At 39.4% G+C, this 18,599-nt stretch overlaps 1 protein-coding gene across 5 annotated transcripts in view; it reads left to right on the top strand.

The window, feature by feature from the left end:
• Positions 1-18,599, top strand: part of EHHADH (enoyl-CoA hydratase and 3-hydroxyacyl CoA dehydrogenase) — a 70,453-nt gene that overhangs the window by 19,438 nt on the left and 32,416 nt on the right. For 2 of the 5 annotated variants that reach the window (XM_045386529.2, XM_005546587.4), the window contains 2 exons: positions 5,369-5,541; positions 9,954-10,065. The exons of 1 other annotated variant lie outside the window; for it this stretch is intronic. In XM_045386529.2, coding sequence (XP_045242464.1) covers positions 5,479-5,541; positions 9,954-10,065 — 175 coding nt within the window. In that variant the 5' untranslated portion in view covers positions 5,369-5,478. The remainder of the gene's footprint in view (positions 1-5,368; positions 5,542-9,953; positions 10,066-18,599) is intronic. 2 more of the 5 variants (XM_074031585.1, XM_074031584.1) reach the window with 1 other exon arrangement.

The raw sequence follows: 18,599 nt of genomic DNA, 5'->3' as shown, positions 1-18,599 counted from the left end.
AATAGTTTCAGAAGGAATGGTACCAACTCCTCCTTGTACCTCTGGTAGAATTTGGCTGTGAATCCATCTGGTCCTGGATTTTTTTTGGTTGGTAGGCTATTAATTGTTGCCTCAATTCCAGAGCCTGCTATTCATCTATTCAGGGATTCAACTTCTTCCTGGTTTAGTCGTGGGGTACTGTAAGTGTCCAGGAAATTATCCATTTCTTCTAGGTTTTCTAGTTTATTTGCGTAGAGGTGTTTATAGTATTCTCTGATGGTAGTTTGTATTTCTGTGGGGTCGGTGGTGATATCCCCTTTATCATTTTTTATTGCGTCTATTTGATTCTTCTCTCTTTTCTTCTTTATTAGTCTTGCTAGTGGTCTATCAATTTGGTTGATCTTTTCAAAAAACCAACTCCTGGATTCATTGATTTTTTGGAGGGTTTTTTGTGTCTCTATCTCCCTCAGTTCTGCTATGATCTTAGTTATTTCTTGCCTTCTGCTAGCTTTTGAATGTGTTTGCTCTTGCTTCTCTAGTTCTTTTAATTGTGATGTTAGGGTGTCAATTTTAGATCTTTCCTGCTTTCTCTTGTGGGCATTTAGTGCTATAAATTTCCCTCTACACACTGCTTTAAATGTATCCCAGAGATTCTGGTATGTTGTGTCTTTGTTCTCATTGGTTTCAAAGAACATCTTTATTTCTGCCTTCATTTCGTGATGTACCCAGTAGTCATTCAGGAGCAGGTTGTTCAGTTTCCATGTAGTTGAGCAGTTTTGATTGAGTTTCTTAGTCCTGAGTTCTAGTTTAGTTGCACTGTGGTCTGAGAGACAGTTTGTTATAATTTCTGTTCTTTTACATTTGCTGAGGAGTGCTTTACTTCCAACTATGTGGTCAGTTTTGGAATAAGTGTAATGTGGTGCTGAGAAGAGTGTATATTCTGTTGATTTGGGGTGGAGAGTTCTGTAGATGTCTATTAGGTCTGCTTGGTGCAGAGTTGAGTTCAATTCCTGGATATCCTTGTTAACTTTCTGTCTCGTTGATCTATCTAACGTTGACAGTGGGGTGTTAAAGTCTCCCATTATTATTGTATGGGAGTCTAAGTCTCTTTGTAAGCCTCTAAGGACTTGCTTTATGAATCTGGGTGCTCCTGTATTGGGTGCATATATATTTAGGATAGTTAGCTCTTGCTGATGAATTGATCCCTTTACCATTATGTAATGGCCTTCTTTGTCTCTTTTGATCTTTGATGGTTTAAAGTCTGTTTTATCAGAGACTAGGATTGCAGTGCCTGCTTTTTTTGTTTGTTTGTTTGTTTTCCATTTGCTTGGTAGATGTTCCTCCATCCCTTTATTTTGAGCCTATGTGTGTCTGCATGTGAGATGGGTCTCCTGAATATAGTAAACTGATGGGTCTTGACTCTTTATCCAATTTGCCAGCCTGTGTCTTTTAATTGGACCATTTAGTCCATTTACATTTAAAGTTAATATTGGTATGTGTGAACTTGATCCTGTCATTATGATATTAGCTGGTTATTTTCCTCGCTAGTTGATACAGTTTCTTCCTAGCATCGATGGACTTTACATTTTGACATGTTTTTGCAATGGCTGGTACCTATTGTTCCTTTCCATGTTTAGTGCTTCTTTCAGGATCTCTCATAGGGCAGGCCTGGTGGTGACAAAATCTCTAAGCATTTGCTTGTCTGTAAAGGATTTTATTTCTCCCTCACTTATGAAACTTAGTTTGGCTGGATATGAAATTCTGGGTTTAAAATTCTTTTCTTTAAGAATGTTGAATATTGGCCCCCACTCTCTTCTGGCTTGGAGAGTTTCTGCTGAGAGATCTGCTGTTAGTCTGATGGGCTTCCCTTTGTGGGTAACCCGACCTTTCTGTCTGGCTGCCCTTAACATTTTTTCCTTCATTTCAACTTTGATGAATCTGACAATTATGTGTCTTGGAGTTGCTCTTCTTGAGGAGTATCTTTGTGGCATTCTCTGTATTTCCTGAATTTGAATGTTGGCCTGCCTTACTAGGTTGGGGAAGTTCTCCTGAATGATATGCTGCAGAGTGTTTTCCAACTTGGTTCCATTTTCCCCGTCACTTTCAGGCACACCAATCAGACGTAGATTTGGTCTTTTCACATAATCCCATATTTCTTGGAGGCTTTGTTCATTTCTTTTTACTCTTTTTTCTCCACACTTCTGTTCTTGTTTTGTTTCATTCATTTAGTCTTCAATCGCTGATACTCTTTCTTCCAGTTGATCGACTCAGTTACTGAAGCTTGTGCATTTGTCATGTATTTCTCATGTTATGGTTTTCATCTCTATCAGTTCTTTTAAGGTCTTCTCTGCATTGGTTATTCTAATTATCCATTCATCCATTCTTTTTTGAAGGTTTTTAGTTTCTTTGCACTGGTTACGTAGTTCCTCCTTTAGCTCTGAGAAGTTTGATTGACTGAAGCCTTCTTCTCTCAACTCGTCAAAGTCATTCTCCGTCCAGCTTTGTTCCGTTGCTGGCGATGAGCTGCGTTCCTTTGGAGGGGGGAGATGTGCTCTGATTTTTTGAATTTCCAACTTTTCTGCACTGCTTTTTCCCCATCTTTGTTGTTTTATCTACCTTTGGTCTTTGATGATGGTGATGTACTGATGGGGTTTTGGTGTGGGTGTCGTTTCTGTTTGTTAGTTTTCCTTCTGACAGTCAGGACCCTCAGCTGTTGGTCTGTTGGAGTTTGCTTGAGGTCCACTCCAGACCCTGTTTGCCTGGGTATCAGCAGTGGAGGCTGCAGAAGATAGAATATTGCTGAACAGCGAGTGTTGCTGTCTCATTCTTGTTCTGGAAGCTTCATCTCAGGGGTGTACCCCACCGTGTGAGGTGTGAGGTGTCAGTCTGTACCTAGTGGGGGATGTCTCTCAGTTAGGCTACTCAGGGGTCAGGGACCCACTTGAGCAGGCAGTCTGTCCGTTCTTAGATCTCAACCTCCATGCTGGGAGATCCACTGCTCTCTTCAAAGCTATCAGACAGGGGCATTTACCTCTGCTGAGGTTTCTGCTGCTTTTTGTTTAGCTATGCCCTGTCCCCAGAGGAGTAGTCTACAGAGGCAGGCCGACCTCCTTGTGCTGCAGTGGGCTCCACCCAATTCGAGCTTCCCAGTGGCTTTGTTTACCTACTTGGGCCTCAGCAATGGTGGGTGCCCCTCCCCCAGCCTTGCTGCCACCTTGCAGTTAGATCTCAGATTTCTGTGCTAGCAATGAGGGAGGCTTCGTAGGTGTGGGACCCTCCGGGCCAGGTGTGGGATATAATCTCTTGGTGTGCCATTTGCTAAGACCCTTGGTAAAGCGCAGTATCAGGGTAGGAGTTACCCAATTTTCCAGGTGTTGTGTGTCTCAGTTTCCCTTGGCTAGGCAAAGAGATTCCCTTCCCCCTTGCACTTTCTAGGTGAGGCGATTTCTTCAGCTCTCACTGGTCGGGCTGCACCAGCTGACTAGCACTGATTGTCCGGCACTCCCCATTGAGATGAACCTGGTACCTCAGTTGAAAATGCAGAAATCATCTGTCTTCTGTGTCACTCACACTGGGAGCTGGAGGCTGGAGCTGTTCCTATTCGGCCATCTTGGGTGTGCCCAACGGGGTTGTTTTTTTTTTAATTTTAATTTTAATTTTTTTTTAGATGGAGTCTTGCTCTGTCACCCAGCCTGAAGTGCAGTGGCGCAATCTCGGCTCACTGTAAGCTCTGGCTCCCAGGTTCCTCCATTCTCCTGCCTCAGCCTCCTGAGTAGCTGGGACTATAGGTGCTCGCCACCACACCTGGCTAATTTTTTTGGTATTTTTAGTAGAGACAGGGTTTCACTGTGTTTGCCAGGATGGTCTCGATCTCCCAACCTCTTGATTCACCCACCTCGGCCTCCCACAGTGCTGGGATTACAGGTGTGAGCCACCATGCTTGGCCTAGTGTTTTCAAGGAATAGATAATGCTGTAGGAAAAAAGCTTACTATGTATAATATTATATGAAAATAGGAAAATATAAAAATGATTTTACAGTATGCTCTAAATCAGCTGTCCTCAACCTTTTTGGTACCAGGGACTGGTTTCATGGAAGACAGTTTTTCCATGGACAGGGGTAGGGGGTGGGGGTGCAGTCCTGGGAGAGTAGGGGGGCAGGGATGGTTCGGGGATGAAACTGTTTCACCTCAGATCATCAGGCATTAGATTCTCATAAGGAGAGCACAACCTAGATCCCTTACTTATGCAGTTCACAATAGGGTTCACGCTCCTGTGAGAATTTAATGCCACTACTAATCTGACAGAAGGCAGAGCTCAGGTGGTAATGCCCACTCACTCATGTGGAAAAAAACTAAGAATTCCCCAAAATATTAAATTATGGCTGTATGGTGATATTTAGGGTGATCTTCATGTTCTTTTTAATTTTGTGTGGTTTTCAAGTTTTCCATAATATATGTTATTTTTATAATCAGGAAAAGCAATAAATATTATTTTTATTTTATTTATTTATTTTTTTGAGACGGAGTCTTTCTCTGTCACTCAGGCTGGAGGGCCGTGATGCAATCTTGGCTCACTGCAAGCTCTGGTTCCCGGGTTCACACCATTCTCCTGCCTCAGCCCCCTGAGAAGCTGGGACTACAGACACCCGCCACCACGCCCAGCTAATTTTTTGTATGTTTTAGTAGAGACGGGGTTTCACCATGTTAGCCAGGATGGTCTCAAACTCCAGACCTCAAGTGATCTGCCCGCCTCAGCCTCCCAAAGTGCTGGGATTACAGGCATGAGCCACCACACCCGGCCAATAAATATTATTTTTATTGAAGATAAAAATCTATTACAAAAACATAATTCTAAGCTGATTGACTAACATATAACTCATAAATATGTATATATGTTACCCTGATATTTGATATTGTAATGACTCATGCCCTTAACAAAGATATGAAGCTAAGTTGCTGTGAATAGGGTTGATTAACAATATCACATATACGAAAATGAGAGGGGCTGACTCAATCTCAGAATAATGATCTTTGGAGGAGAATCTCTATTCCCCTTTTCTGAGATTCTTAATTTTTTTAAAGATAGAATTACTACTTACTATATGGAAAGATAGATTTTAGAAAATTACAGAATTTCTGGTAAAGATTTGAGGATTTTCTCTCATAGCATTCTACATTCTCCAATATACTTGATCTCAGCCAAGGATGAAGTGTAAGGGCCCAAAGAGGTCTGAGACTTTTTAAGAGTCATCAGGAACTCTTAAAAAAAAATTAAGAAATAAATAAAAGAAATTAAAAAAATTTTTAAAGAGTATCAGGTAACTTATTGCTATATAACAATGCCCATGTATTTCTCAACTCTGTTTTCTCCTTGTCTTTGTGCCCTTAGGTGCTGATATTCATGGCTTCAGTGCTCCTAGGACATTTGGCTTAACACTGGGACATGTAGTAGATGAAATACAGAGAAATGTGAAGCCTGTGGTGGCAGCAATCCAAGGCATGGCTTTTGGAGGGGGACTAGAGCTGGCCCTGGGCTGTCACTATAGGATTGCCCATACAGAGGTAACAACCAAGGCTCTATATAGTGGCTGATGTGTGGGGCTTTTCTTTAGGGCAAACTCTAAATGTAGTCATACGTATTAGAGGTTATTATTTTATTTTATTTATTTATCTTTTGAGATGGAGTCTCACTCTGTCTTCCAGACTGGAGTGCAGTGGTGTGATCTCGATTCCCTGCAACCTCCACCTCCCGAGTTCAAGCAGTTCTCCTGCCTCAGCCTCCTGAGAAGCTGGGACTACAGACACGCTACCATGCCCAGCAAATTTTTGTATTTTTAGTAGAGACAGGGTTTCACCATGTTGACCAGGCTGGTCTCAAACTCCTGACCTCAGGTGACCACCTGCCTCAGCTTCCCAAAGTGCTTGGATTACAGGCATGAGCACTGGACCCAGCCCAGAGGTGATAATTTTGAATGCTTAGCTTCCTGATTAACCACTTCAGCTGTTATGTACCAGTACAATGGTACTAATTGTTAAAATGTTCAAACACTTCACTTCCATTCTGGTAAGTAAACACCTGCTACTGTGAGCCCTCTGTCTCCTTATTTCCCTTAACCTTAGCCCTAGGGCCTTTCTATGATCCATCAACTATAGGGGAACTCCTGAGTCAATAGAGAGCCCCAAGACTCTACCTCCAGTACTATGACCCATATCAGGTTTCACTGATGCAGTGCTCATGCAGTATGACGTATTAAATATGTTGGCTGTCACTTCTAAGTATACATTTAAATACTTCTTTGATAACTCAAAGATTTCTGTTTCATGGTCCCTTATAATTATCAGTACCTAATAAGATGAATTTCTATTGGAAAATGGCACAAAACTAGTAAATATGGGGAAATTTCTGGAAATAGATTTAATTTAGGCTATTAGACAAGTTAGATGAGGTCTATGATACCACTGCGTATCGCGGTATATATAATGGTAGCATTTTTGTAATTAATATATTTTTCTAATGATAAAAATAATGTTCATTATTCTACTAAACTAGAAAACATAAGAAAGTATACAGATGTAAACTAAAATCATAATAAACTCACAGTTCAGAAATAACCCCTATTAACATTCTATTTCATTCTAGCCTTTTTTGTATGTAATTTTTTTCTTAGTTTCTTTTTCCTTTGAAAAACATCCTTTAAAAAAAAAGGACATTGGCCAGTGCGGTGGCTCGTGCCTGTAATCCCAGCACTTTGAGAGGCTGAGCTGGGCAGATCACAAGGTCAGGAGATCGAGACCATCCTGGCCAACATGATGAAACCCCGTCGCTACTAAAGATACAAAAATTAGCTGGGCATGCTGGCATGCGCCTGTAGTCCCAGCTACTCAGAAGGCTGAGGCAGGAGAATCACTTGAACCTGGGAGGTGGATGTTGCAGTAAGCTGAGATCGCGCCATTGCACTCCAGCCTGGTGACAGAACGAGTCTCCATCTCAAAACAAACAACAACCAAAAAAACCACATTTGGGTTTTTATTGTATTTAGTTTATACTGTATTTTTATACTATCATATTTAACCCATTATTACATATTCTTTACTCTGCCAATCTCTGTCTTTTGATTAGAGAACTTAATACACTTATATTTAATGTAATTACTGATAAGGAAGAACATACTTCTGCCATTTTGCTATTTGTTTTCTATGCTTTTTGGTTTTTTTGTTCAATTCTTCCGTTACTGCTTGCATTTGTGTTAAATGGAAAAGTGTACCCTTGTAACTTTCTTGCTGTTTATTTTACTATATATATTTTTAGTTATTTTCTTAGTGGTGGTTAACTTGGTGATTACAATTAGCATCTTAATTTATGACAATCTGGTTCAGATTATTACTGAATTTTAATAATATACAAAAAATTTGCTCCTCTGTAGCCTCCATGACTTGCCCCTTTATGCTATTATTGTCACAAGTTATATCTTTATAAGTTATGTACCGCTTAACATAGATTTATCATTATTGCTTTACACAGTGGTCCTAAATCAGATAAGAAAAAGAAGAATTACAAGTGAAAAATACATTATTACTGTCTTTTCTGTTTACCCATGTAGTTACTCTTTATCAGTGTTCTTTATTTCTTCATGTGAATTCAAGTTACTGTCTAGTGTCTTTTCATTACAGCCTGAAGTATTTCTTATAGGGCAAATATACCAACAACAACATCAGTTTTTCTTTATCTGGAAATGTGTTAATTTTGCCTTCATTTTCAAAGGATAGTTTTGTTCAATATAGAATTCTTGACTGACAGTTGTTTTCTTTCAGCACTTTGTATATGTCATTTCATGCCTTCTGACCTCTGTGGCTTCTGAAGAGAAATCATGTTAATCTTCTGGTAAATATTCTTTAAAAATATCATTATAGCCTGAGCACAGTGACTCACGCCTGTAATCCCAACACTTTGGGAGGCTGAGGCAGGCGGATCACCTGAGGTCAGGAGTTCAAGACCAGCCTGACCAACATGGAGAAACCCCGTCTTTACTAAAAATACGAAATTAGCTGGGCGTGGTGGCACATGCCTGTAATCCCAGCTACTCAGGAGGCTGAGGCAGGAGAATCACTTGAACCCGGGAGACGGAAGTTGCAGTGAGCCGAGATTGCACCATTGCACTCCAGCCTGGGCAACAAGAGCGAAACTCTGTCTCAAAAAAAAAAAAAAAAAAAAATCATTGTAAGTGGTGGCATAATATTCGATCATATAGCTATACAAGTATTTATTTAACCATTTCCCAATGGTGTTTTAAGTTTTATAAATGCTTATAAATAAATACACATATATGTCCTAAGTGCTCCTTTTCTGTATCCCTCTTACCATAACCTTCTGCACCCTGAGTGCAGATCTGAGTTTCTAGCAATAAGTAAAGAGGTAGAGATGGGCAGTGATAGAAAGAATGGTGATTGACTGTTAGGAAAACCTCATGTAAGAGAGACCTCACATATGTGAGGTGTTTTGGAACTGCTGAAATTACAATCTGGGCAGATGGCAGTCTGCATTTAAGTACCCTCTTCTCACCCTTGTACCTGTAAATGGCTAACAGATCCTTAGCCACTTTTAAATGGAATGGCCAAGAAAGGCAATGTCATGAAGGACTCAAGCTCACCTTCTTGTCTGGACTGAGATTACTGTCTGACTTTCTTTAAAAAAAAAAACAGTCTTTTTGAGATGTAATTTGCATACCATACAATTAAAGTGTACAATCCAATGGTATATGAGTATATTCTCAGAGTTGTGCAACCATTATCATAGTGAATTTTAGAACATTTTATCACCCCAAAAAGAAACCTTGTAACTTTTAGCGGTAATCCTCCATCACCTTCTCCTGCTATCCTAAACACCCACTAATCTACTTTCTGTCTCTATAGATTTGCCTATTCTGGATATTTCATATAAACAGAATCATACAATATGTGGTCTCCTGTGATTGACTTTGTTTTTAGCATGTTTTCAAGGTTCATCCACGTTGTAGCATGAATCAGTTCTTTATTAATATTGCTGAATAATATTCCATTGTATGGATGTACCACCTTTCATTTATCCACTAATCATTGATGAACATTTGGGCTGCTTCTACTTTTTTGGCTTTTATGAACCATGATGCCATGAAAATTTGTATACAAGATTTTTGTGGGCATATGTTTTCATTTCTCTTGGGCATATACCCATGAATGGATTTAATGGGTCATATGGTAACTTTGTGTTTAACATTTAAGGAACTGCCAGATTGTTTTCCAAAGTGTCTACTCTGTTTTATTTTCCCCCTAGCAATGTATGAGGGTTCTGTATTCTCCATATCCTCTCCAACACCTGTTATTGTCTGTCATTTTTTTAAATAGCCGTCTTAGTTGGTATAAAGTGTTATCTTGTGGTTTTGATTTGAATTCCTCTGATGGCTAATGATATTGAGCATCTTTTCAAGTGCTTACTGGCCATTTGTAGCTCTTCTTTGGAGAAATGTCTATCCAGATCCTTTGCCCTTTTTGACTGGTTACTTGTCTTTTATTATTGATTTGTAAAGTTCTTTATATATTCCAGATAGAAATCCTATATCAGATATATAATTTGTAAGTATTCGCTCCCATTCTGTGCGTTGTCTTTTCACTTTCTGTTGTTTCCTGATTCTTGCAGGACTCCAGAAAGTTGTTTCCAGAGAATATTATTTTTGTTGGCTGAGACAGGTCGTAATACAGTCAGAGAATAAATGTGTAAGAAGCTAAAAATGTGTTTCAACATGAAGAGTTAGGGACAGCACAGCTCTGTTTATGCTGTTAATTAAAGAAAAGGATGTGCACTGATTTGCCCTGTAGAAATCTTGCTGAATTCAATGAAACTATGCTTTTGAGAATACAGGAAATCCAGGGAAATGCTTGCCTCAACTCTGAACATACCATCTCATTCTAATGGCCTTTATGCCTTCAATCTTTGATAGGCCCAAGTTGGCTTACCAGAAGTTACACTGGGACTTCTCCCTGGTGCAAGAGGAACCCAGCTTCTCCCCAGACTCATTGGAGTTCCTGCTGCACTTGACTTAATTACCTCAGGTCAGTATAGACCTTGGGAACAACTGTCTAGATTAGTGTGAAGAATTGGACTAGGATTTAGAAAAATTCTGGCTTGACTACCTACTCCCTATTGTGAAAGCATTCCTGGACTTCTTGGCCTGGTCAATTTTCTGATTTGTAATATGGAGAAATACCTTTCTGAGCTTCTCAGATGTTATCATGAAGATCAAATGTGAGAATCTTTTAAATGAAAGTGCATGTGAAGAGCAAATCAAATTTAGGATTTTATTTCAGTTCAAGTGACTATTCATAAACACTGGTGTTCACATAGAGTGCATTATATTCAGAACTAATTTAGAAATTGTAATATAGGCCGGGCGCGCTGGCTCATGCCTGTAATCCCAGCACTTTGGGAGGCTGAGATGGGCAGATCACTTGAGGTCAGGAGTTGGAAACCAGCATGGTGAAACCTCATCTCTAATAAATACAAAAAGAATTACCCAGGAATGGCGGCAGGCACCTGTAATCCCAGCTACTTGGGAGACTGAGGCAGGAGAATCGCTTGAACCCAGGAGGCAGAGGTTGCAGTGAGCTGAGATCACACCACTGCACTCCACTCTGGGCCACAGAGCAAGACTCCATCTAAAAAAAAACTGTAATATAAACGAGAAAATCATAATTTTCAAGGTATGTTTTCAAATTTTATATGAAAATGACTAAATTTTTCGTTTGCAAGTATTAAGATATTAGTTAGAAATGCAAGTTGTTCTTTTTATTTTCTTTTTTTTTTTTTTGAGACGGAGTTTCATTCTTGTTGCCCAGGCTAGAGTGCAGTGGCATTATCTTGGCTCACGGCAACCTCTGCCTCCCGGGTTCAAGTGATTCTCCTGCCTCAGCCTCCTGAGTAGCTGGGATTACAGGCATGTGCCACCTTGCCCGACTAGTTTTGTACTTTTAGTAGAGACAGGTTTTCTCCATGTTGGTCAGGCTGGTCTCGAACTCCTGACCTCAGGTGATCCGCCCGCCTCAGCCTCCCAAGTGCTGGGATTACAGGCGTGAGTCACTGCACCCGGCCGGCTCAGTGCTTTTTAAGTTGTTCTTTTTCATAGAGAATGTGAACACTGCAACACTAGACAACACTTAGAGACCCTGGATTTACTATATATATGTGTGTGTGTGTGTGTGTGTGTGTGTGTGTGTGTGTGTGTGTGTATATATATTTTTTTTTTTCTTTGAGATGGAGTCTCACTCTGTCGCCAGGCTGGAGTGCAGTGGTATGATCTCTGCTCACTGCACCCTCTGCCTCCTGGGTTCAAGTGATTCTCCTGCCTCAGATTTACCATATATTTGTTTGTAAGATGTGAATGAAACTTTCAGTTGAGGTAAGTTTAGAAGAAAGAATGTATACAACAATATACTTCAAACAGATATAACTAATAATAAGAATTTAGGTCAGTCATTTTACTTTTCTGTGCCTTATTTTCTTTATAAATATGCATAGGAATAGTACCTACCATGTGGTGTTGTGGTGAAAATTGGAAAAGTTAATATATACAGTGTCCTTAGGACAGTCTTCCACATGGTAATAACTCCATAATTGTTATATATATATTATTATTATTACTTATTATTTATTTGAGATGGAGTTTTGCTCTTGTTGCCCAGGCTGGAGTGCAATGGAGCGATCTTGACTCACTGCAACATCCACCTCCCGAGTTCAAACAGTTCTCCTGCCTCAGCCTCCTGAGTAGCTGAAATTACAGGCATGCGCCTCCACATCTGGCTAATTTTTGTATTTTTAGTAGAGACAGGGTTTCACCATGTTGGCCAGGCTGATCTTGAACTCCTGACCTCAGATGATCCACCTGCCTCAGCCTCCCAAAGTACTGGGATTACAGGCGTGAGCCACCGCACCTGGCCTGGAGAATCTGCTTTCAAGATGACCCAGTCACATGGATGACTGGATGGTGTTGACCTTGGCAGGAGGCTTCCTTTCCTATGTACGGGGACCTCTCCATAGAGCTTCCTGAGTATTCGCACAACGTGACAGCTCGCTTCCTCTAGAATAAGTGACCTAAGAGAGAAAGCAAGGCAAAAGCCATAGTGTCTTTTATGACCTAGCATTAGAGTCATATGCCATCTTTTCTAAACTCTCCTATTGGCTATGCAGGTCTTCTCTATTCAATATGGGAGGAAACTTGAATACCAAGAGGTTAGACTTGCTGGGGGTCACTCTGGAGACTATCCACCACAACTGAATACACACACATATGCCTACCTATTATATAATTTATATATATATATATAAAATCAGGTGGAGATAAGTGCTAAGAAAACACAAAACAGGAAGGGGGAGATATAAAATGTTAGGAATGGGAGGTGAATTAATATTTTAGGTAGGATAGCTAGAAAAGCCTTCTCTACAAAATGACACCTGAATAAAGATCTGAAGAAGATAAGGAAGCTTGTTATGCCAATATCTGGAGGAAGGAATCCCACATAGAGAAAATAGCAAGTACAAAGCCCTGAGGCAGGGACATGCTTAGAATGTTCAAAGAACAGCAAGAAGGTCAATGGTCAATGTAGCTGGAATGAAATGAGTCAGGGGAAAAGTACTAGGGGATGAAGCCATATCTTATTGGGCTTGGTAGGTTATAGAAAGAACTTTGACTTTTCTTGTGACTGAGGAAGAAAGGCATTGGAGTGTTTCAAGCAGAGGAGTAACATGCTCTCACTTAGGTTTTTTTTTAAAAAAATCACTCTGACTGTTGAAAATATACTAATCGGAGACAAGGACAAAAACAGGAAGACTGAGGGCTGCTATCATAATCCAAGGGAGAGAGATGGGGGCATGGATCTGAGTGGTAGCAATGTAACTCGTAAGATATGGTCAGATTCTGGAGATATTTTGAAGGTAGAGCCAATAGGATTTTGTGACAGAGCAGATACGAGATGTGAGAGAAAGAGGAGAGTCAAGGATGATCTAATGGCTGGAGTGAGTTGCTGGAAGGATGGTGCCGTCACTAAGACTGGGATTTCTGCTGATGGAACAGGTTTTATGGAAGTATCACAAGAGCTTCATTTGGGACATGTTAAGTTTGATAGGCATGTTACACATCCAAGTAGAGATGTCAAATAGACAATCGGATAGACGGGCCTGGGGTTTAGCAGAGAGAGGTCTTCTGAACTCCTCTAAGCCTCTGTTTTCTCATCAGTAAACAACCACATGGTTGTTTTAAGGAATAATGAAATAACATGACATGCTTCTGATATAGTGCCTGTTAAACAGACCATATTTCATAAATGGTATCCAAATGGCCCCCAAAGATGTCCACATCTTAATTCGCAGAACTCGTGAATATATTATGTTACATTCAAAAAAGTCTTTGTACGTGTGATTACATTAAAGATCTTGAGAGGGAGATTACCCTGGACTGTCTAGCTCAGCCCATTTGATCACAAGCATCCTTATAACAGGGAAGCAGGAGGTCAGAGAAGAGAGAAGACGCTATGTGCTGGCTTTGAAGACGGGGGGAGAGGTCACAAGCCAAGTAATGTAGGCAGCTTCTAGAACCTGGAAAAGACAAGGAAAACATTCTTTCTTACAGCATCCAGAAGGAACACCTTCTGCTGACCTAGACTTTTGACATCTTAAACTATAAGATAGTAAATGTGTGTTTTAAGCCTCTAAGTTTGTGGTAATTTGTTACAGCAGTAATATGCTACTAATATGAAAGCTGTTAGTAATCACGATATTCACAATCCTGCTTTGGTTTGGAAAATATTTTTTTCTTTTTCTCTTTTTTTTTTTTTTTTTTTTTTTGGTGACAGGGTCTCATTCTGTCTCCCACACTGGAGTGCAGTGGCATGATCTCAGCTCACTGCAACCTCCACCTCCCGGGTTCAAGTGATTCTCCTGCCTCAGCCTCCCTAGTAACTGGGATTACAGGCACGTGCCACCTAATTTAAAATTAGCACGTCCCAGCTAATTTTTTGTATTTTTAGTAGAGACAAGGTTTCACCGTGTTGACCAGGCTGGTCCCGAACTACTAACCTCAGGTGAGCCACCCGCCTCGACCTCCCAAAATGCTGGGATTACAGGTGTGAGTCACTGTGCCCGGCTGAAAATTTTGTTTTTCGAAGAAAGGATGTTAAAGAAAAAGATTAAATTGTGAAAGTTGAAGATTCCCTACTGATGTGAATGAGGGAAAAAAGTGCCAACTTTGTAGGCACTGTTCCCATAGGAAATTAATAAGTAAATAGATTTAGGTGGCTAACCCTTTCTGATCTTCTGAAATCCGTAAGAGAGGTAATTCTGGAAAGTAGAGTGATTACAACAGCAACCTTCTCCACAATTTCCTTAAAATGCCATCTGAAAATGAAGGAATCTTTAGCATTAACCACAGAGGATATGCCTGATCATATTGCAGTTCATTCCCTGATGTTCTCTGTCCAATCAGCTGACAGGACTACAGTGTCCTGCTCCTCTTTCTGTTTTATTTTCTAGGCGCTGTCCTCTTTGTTCACAGAAAAGCATAGAAAGCTCTGCTGTATTCTCATAAAGCTTGGCCCCAGCCCTGATGAGTTACTCTATACTCATTCACAGGACAGGCTTTGAGCTCTAGACTTTGGTGGGATACCTCTGACTACCCAGAATACTTGAGCGGGGAAGAGGAATTGGGAGTAACATCTTTATCCTGCTTGCCTTTTAGCTGTAGGTCCAGGTGGGTTTTCTCTGTATTTTTTTTAGTACTAGCACCTCAAGGCTCTCAGGCAGAAATAATTAATATCAGCAAATATTGTTAAAAGAAACAGACACACAAAAATTCTTAAAACTAAAACAACTGCAACCCTAAAACCTACGAAAATATTTTATGACTTAAAAAAATGAAATGTAAATGTGAATCTACTTAAGCGTTAAAGAAAACAAAAAAGTTTAGAAAACTCATATTATTCTAAATTAGAAAAGAAAATAATTTATTAAATAAGAACACCATATTTAAAATCAAAACCTTAGCCAAAATAATTTCTTTTTGAAGTAATAAAAAGATGTGATAGGATAGATTACAAAATCAACAACATAGAGGATAAAAAGAGACACATCTAGAGAATTCAGAAGAATTTAGCAAAAAGATAAATAAAATGTAAATAAAGATAGCAGACATGGAAGATATACAACAGAGGTCTCTGCTTTGAATAATAAGTGCTCCCAAAGCACAAGGCAAAATGAAAGCAATAACCAAAAGAAAAAAATAGAAGAAATTCTTCAGACATTGAATAGCATCAGAGATTGTACTTTAACTAGCATGCCATTTTCTTGGAAAAACTGATGAGGAGATAATTCTTTGATATGTCTTGGTAAAGATTTTAAACATCCAGAAAATGGAATCCTGCAAGCTTCCAAAGGATAAAAACAAAACAAAAGGTTACTTTCAAAGGAACTAAAATTATACCAGCCACAAGTAAATGCTATGGAACATTCACATACTAGGATGCTATGTAATATTTATGAAGAATGATTATCTAAATCGCAAGATTCTTAAAGTGTGGTCCAGGGACTCTTGGGTATGGCCTAAGACCTTTACAGGGTCCTTGAGATCAGATCTATTTTCATAATAATAAGACATTACTTGCCTTTCTCACAAATGTGTAGTGGAATTTTCCAGAGACTGTAATATGCTGTGTGATATCACAACAGATTGAATGCAGAAGCAATAGGAGAATAAGAATGCAGCTGTCTTCTGTTAAATCAGACAGTAAATAACTTTGCAAAAATTTAAAACAATTATACTCTTCTCACTAATTTTTAAATTTTTATATAATTATTATTGCATAAAAACATGTATGCTAACATGCAGTGAGTTTATTATTTTAAAATGAACTAATAAAGAAACATTTTTAAAGCTTGCAGTGATTTTTGTTTTTGTTTTTGTTTTTGTTTTTTTTGAGATGGTATCTCCCACTGTCGCCTAGGCTGGAGTGCAATGGCACGATCTCGGCTCACTGCAGCCTCCGCCTCCCAGGTTCAAGCAATTATCCTGCTTCAGCCTCCAAAGTAGCTGGGACTACAGGCTTGTGCCACACCGAGCTAATTTTTGTATTTTTAGTAGAAACGGGGGGCGGGGGGCACCATGTTGGCCAGGCTGGTCTCAAACTCCTGACCTCAGGTGATCCGCCAGCCTTGGCCTCCCAAAGTGCTGGGATTACAGGTGTGAGCCACAGCATCTAGCCTTGTAATTTCAACACCCAGACAAAAGCTTGCAGTTTTAATTTCTAATACAGTAAATATTGATAGATATAACCTATATAAACAAAAGCTTTTTGGAGTTCTCCATAATTTTTAAGAGGGCAAAGGGGTCCTAAGACCCCTTCGAGAACTGCCAGTAGAAATCCACATCTTTTGACATAGAAACCATAATATAAAATTGTGCATACATTAGCCAAATTAGAAAATAATGTGAGGCAGGCCAGGCACCATGGCTCACGCTTGTAATCCCAGCACTTTGGGAGGCCAAGGCGGGTGGATCACCTGAGGTTGGGAGTTTGATAACAGCCTGGTCAACATGGTAAAACCCCATCTCCATTAAAAATACAAAAAAGTAGCCGGGGGTGGTGGCATGCACCTGTAGTACCAGCTACTCGGGAGGCTGAGGCAGGAGAATCACTTGAACCTGGGAGGCAGAGGTTGCAGTGAGCCGAGATTGTACCACTGCACTCCAGCCTGGGTGACAGTGAGACTCCATCTCAAAAGAAAAAGAAAAAAACAAAAGAAAATATTGTGAGGCTATATGCATTAAAAATGGCTTTTTTCTTTTAAATGGGGGGATGATTTTATAAATCTGTAGTGTAGCGTATAAAAGGAGAGAAAGTCCAGAAATATGACATTTATTTCCTTCAATAAATCAAGTAGATATTGTTTTAATTTACAATGGTATAATAAGTACAGTTTAAAGAATGTGAACTATTTTAAGTATTTAATGTCAAATTCATAAAAGGATGCTTAGGATCTAACATACTTCAGAAATTCAAAGCACATGAGACAATTTATTGTGCAAAAGATATAATAGGAAGCAAAGAAGCCTAAAATATAGGAGGAAATCATAATAGTGTGAAATGAGTCTGTAAATTTGAGGGTTTACAGAAACATAAAGCATGTGGGGGAATACTGAATAATTTTGTGGCCCTATTTGCAGTATTGCCTGAAACCAAGATTATTGGAAGAAATCAGGAAAACTGGCTTTGACAAAAAGAAATAAAACGAACTAGGATTGGCCTTTTCCCAAAGCACTGCTTAAAGAAATATCACTATTTTTAACATGCAGAAAAGAGGTGGAAACAGTAAGAATATGATGGGGTTTTGATTTGCATAGAAAAGGTCACAGTGAATTAGAAGAGAGCTAACATTAGAATTATACACCTGTCTTTTTGAGTAGTCTGCACAATTTTAGGAAAACCTGAATATGACATTTGGAAAGAGTTCCATGTGGAAAAAAATTTTAAAGGTTAGGAAAGAAGCTATCAAGAAAATTGGAGAAAATTGAGATTACTTAGGTTGGAGAAGAGAACTCTCAGCCTCAGTTCCCTTAGGGCACACAGGGTTCTTATCAGAGCACATTGGACAGTGGTTGTCATCTACACTTATGGTGTCATAAGAAAAAACAAATTTAAATTACAGCCTAAGAATCTGGATTGGATATACAGAGCCATGTCTTTAGATCCTTAGTTCTTCGAAACAGGATAAAAGTCCAGCTACGCATCATTTAACAACGAGATATATTCTGAGAAATGATCATTACATGAGTTTGTTGTTATGTGACCATCATGGTTTACTTACACAAACCTAGATGGTATAGCCTACTACACACCTAGGCTATATGGTGTAGCCTATTGTTCCTAGGCTACAAACCTATACAGCATGTTACTTTACTGAATACTGTAGACATTTGTAACATAATGGAAAGTCTTTGTGTATCTAAACACATCTAAACATAGAAGAGGTACAGTAAAAATATGATATTGTAATCATATGGGACCACCATCATATATGTGTTGTTGACAGAAATGTTATTATATGGTATATGACTGTACTTGGAATCCCATTGACTCTGTTAGAATAGTAGTGATACTCTTCCAATTTTGTGAAATCCAAGCCAGAAGAAATCATTACAGCTAAAGAAATTTGTAGTCCATCTGGGAGTAGCTCACATTCTCCCTGCTTAGTTGACCTCAAAATCCTTTTGTAATAGTATCCAGGTTTCCATGTTCCATTTTGTGTTTGCTTGGTTCCCTTAACCTGGGTAGGCTGTTCACCCTCTACTTACCAAAGTGATTTTATACACAGGATACTTGACCCCGGAAACTACTTATGTACTTCCTACCCTACTCCTTACTCCAGGAGGAGGTCTGAAAGCCTGTTTTCAGAAATACTTCCAGAAAACTGTCCAAATACTGCTTTTCAAAGAGACACCTACCAAAACAAAAAAAAAAATCACCGGACTTTCTATCCAATCAAGAAAACTCATTTGTAGTTCTCTGAAGCACTAATAAGAACCAGGAATGTAAGGTTTGTCTCC

This window comes from Macaca fascicularis, chromosome 2 (assembly GCF_037993035.2).
Source record: "Macaca fascicularis isolate 582-1 chromosome 2, T2T-MFA8v1.1".
NCBI classification, from domain to species: domain Eukaryota; kingdom Metazoa; phylum Chordata; class Mammalia; order Primates; family Cercopithecidae; genus Macaca; species Macaca fascicularis.
The sequence above is the reverse complement of the archived record's forward strand: the minus strand, read 5'-3'. Positions and strand labels throughout refer to the sequence as shown.